The sequence below is a fragment of the Alligator mississippiensis genome, chromosome 6 (assembly GCF_030867095.1).
Source record: "Alligator mississippiensis isolate rAllMis1 chromosome 6, rAllMis1, whole genome shotgun sequence".
Taxonomy (NCBI): domain Eukaryota; kingdom Metazoa; phylum Chordata; order Crocodylia; family Alligatoridae; genus Alligator; species Alligator mississippiensis.
In genome coordinates this window covers 77,938,761-77,941,260 of record NC_081829.1, presented here as the reverse complement: position 1 = coordinate 77,941,260, position 2,500 = coordinate 77,938,761, and the positions used below count along the sequence as shown (strand labels likewise).

Sequence of the window (2,500 nt, the reverse complement as noted above, 5' to 3'; positions counted from 1 at the left end):
TGAACTATTTCATTACGCAGGAAGTTTATGTCCCTCTTGTAGAATCCAAAATATTTGTATCAGAAAATCCATTCCTTTCTTTCTTTAAAAATACTGTCCTGCAGAGATCAAATATGAGCTTAAAAAAGGCTGATTAACTTGATGGCAAAGACGATGCATAAAACGTATACCAAGTTTAAGAATTAGTTACTTGAGTTTGTAATAATGCTTAACATACCTGTTGGTATAGCAGATAAGCACATATATATACCACACACACACACACACTTAGAAAATTATAATAAATAAAGAAGCAGATACACTGATATCCTTAATACTTTACTAACCTTTGGTAACCTTTCAGGATCACCTGGATGTCGTGGAATAACTTTCTGCAACCTTTGAAAGCCGTAATCTATGGTTGGTTCATTAAGTGCTAAAATATAAACAGAATTATTTGTCAGTTTAAACACTATATATACAAACAGATAGATAGAGGTAAATATCTTACCAATTTTTTGTTAGCACAAATTTACAAAGAAATGTGTAATTTTCTTTCCTAAATAACATTTCTAGTAACAGCCTTCATATTAAGATCCATCCTTAGGAGAGATTTCTTTTTTGCACACAAAAGCAATGATTATTTCTATCTATAATTAGACTAGAAAAAAAGTCAAAGGGTTACCCAATATATTGCAAAAATGGTAGTGCAGTAACGAAGTTACAGGTCTTGAGGCCATATATAGCAATCACTACAGTCATGATATGATGTCTGCATCATGGGCTGCTTTCTATACTGGCCATGGATTTATGGGAAACTGGCAATTATGACATATGTCCAGCTATTGCTAGCTTCAGATTTATCCCTGTGGTCCTTTTTTGTCTAGCATATTGCCTGAGCACAAACCAGGCAGGAGGAGCACTTAATCTTGCAAAGCTTTAATAATCTGTGAATGGCTGACTACAAACTGATGTAGAGCACTATCATTCTACAGCTGCAATCCACTAGCCTCATGAAATTGCAGGCCACAAATAGTAATTAATCTTTTTATCCCTCAAATTGTAATTTTGACTATGAACTGTGCTCGGTCATAAATCAGCAGCACATGCTGCTGTGTACAGTGCATGAATCATGATCCTGACTCAGTTAGACTGCACACATTGTGTTTAACAAGCTTTATAAGGAGTCATAGGGCTTTATTATAGCTCTGCCTGACTCAAACAAAAACTGAGCCTGGAGGCCCAAGGACTAGAGTTAAGATGAAAATACTTATTAGAGTATATTACTTCTTGATGTAGATATCGTTTTCAGCAGAGTAACTCCATGGTGCATGGCGCTACATAAATCAATGGGTTTTCTGAGACTAATAAGAACTGCCTCCATCTATTCATTACTCAGCCTGCAATTTAGGCCATCACTCATTAGTCAGCATGTAATTTGATGATTAACACCGTACAACTCAGCAGGTTTGCTGAGTGCAAGTGAACACAAAGGCTACAACTTACTAGAAGAGAGTAGCAATACAACATTTGAAAATGTTATCCAAAATAATTGGCCACCATTATTATCAAGTACTTCAATTATTTGTGTAAACATGCATAGTATATCTTGTAATCAATGCAGGGAGGCTCACATATATGCACTCAATAACATGACAGAAAGTTGAAGACAGCAATATGATTTGACATTCCATCATGCATCCCGGAGACAAAGGTCCACATAGGAATGTGAAGTAAGACATTTTCTTGTTAATAAAGCATTGATCCGATGTATTGATTTTACATGACATGGCTTTTGCTGGGATTTCGCCCTCCTTTTTCTTTGCAAATACTAAAGCTCTTCAAAATGCCTTGGCGTATGTGACATGGCAAAATTTCTAACTCTCTGTGATGTAAATTCTATATGTGTAAAACCACTTCATAATCAGACCATTAATCATCAGAAGCTGTCAGCATTGACTTTGGGGACAATTTGTCATGTCTTTGCCTGGGCCTATACAAGTGTGTCAAGCAAAAGCCTAGTGTGTTGGGACAGATGAGCCTCCGGTATAGCCTCACAAAATGACTTGCTCAAAAAAGGATTAAATAAAGTATTACATTTCTTGATTAGAGAACAAAAAAGTGGCACTCTGTGCATTTGTAACATGTCAAGGTTTCTTCTATTTTCCAGCTAATCACCGTGACTGTTTGCCTTAATGAATCTGGTCTGATGAAAGGTGATCAGAAAAGATAGATGGGCAACCGCTATTGATTTCATGCAAATGTAACTGACAGGTGATAGAAGCTTTAATGCAAGCTTTCAAAAGCTTTATGACTTGTAATAACCATACACTTCCATTCAAGGAAAGACATCACCAAATGTTTCAGTTCAATTTATATTATCTTCACAGAACCAAAAATATTTTAAGGCAGCGTGGATATGACTCTACCTTTCCCCTCCAATCCTACACTAATTTCAACTTGGAAAGCATTAAGCATTAAAGCATAAGTGTAAAACCAAGTATAAGATCATCATACTGCT

General features: G+C 35.9%; 1 protein-coding gene across 8 annotated transcripts in view; it reads right to left on the bottom strand.

The window, feature by feature from the left end:
• EBF3 (EBF transcription factor 3) overlaps window positions 1-2,500 on the bottom strand; it is a 141,831-nt gene that overhangs the window by 19,242 nt on the left and 120,089 nt on the right. For all 8 annotated transcript variants that reach the window (XM_019482898.2, XM_019482902.2, XM_006277689.4 and 5 more), the window contains exon 11: window positions 327-415. In XM_019482898.2, coding sequence (XP_019338443.1) covers window positions 327-415 — 89 coding nt within the window. The remainder of the gene's footprint in view (window positions 1-326; window positions 416-2,500) is intronic.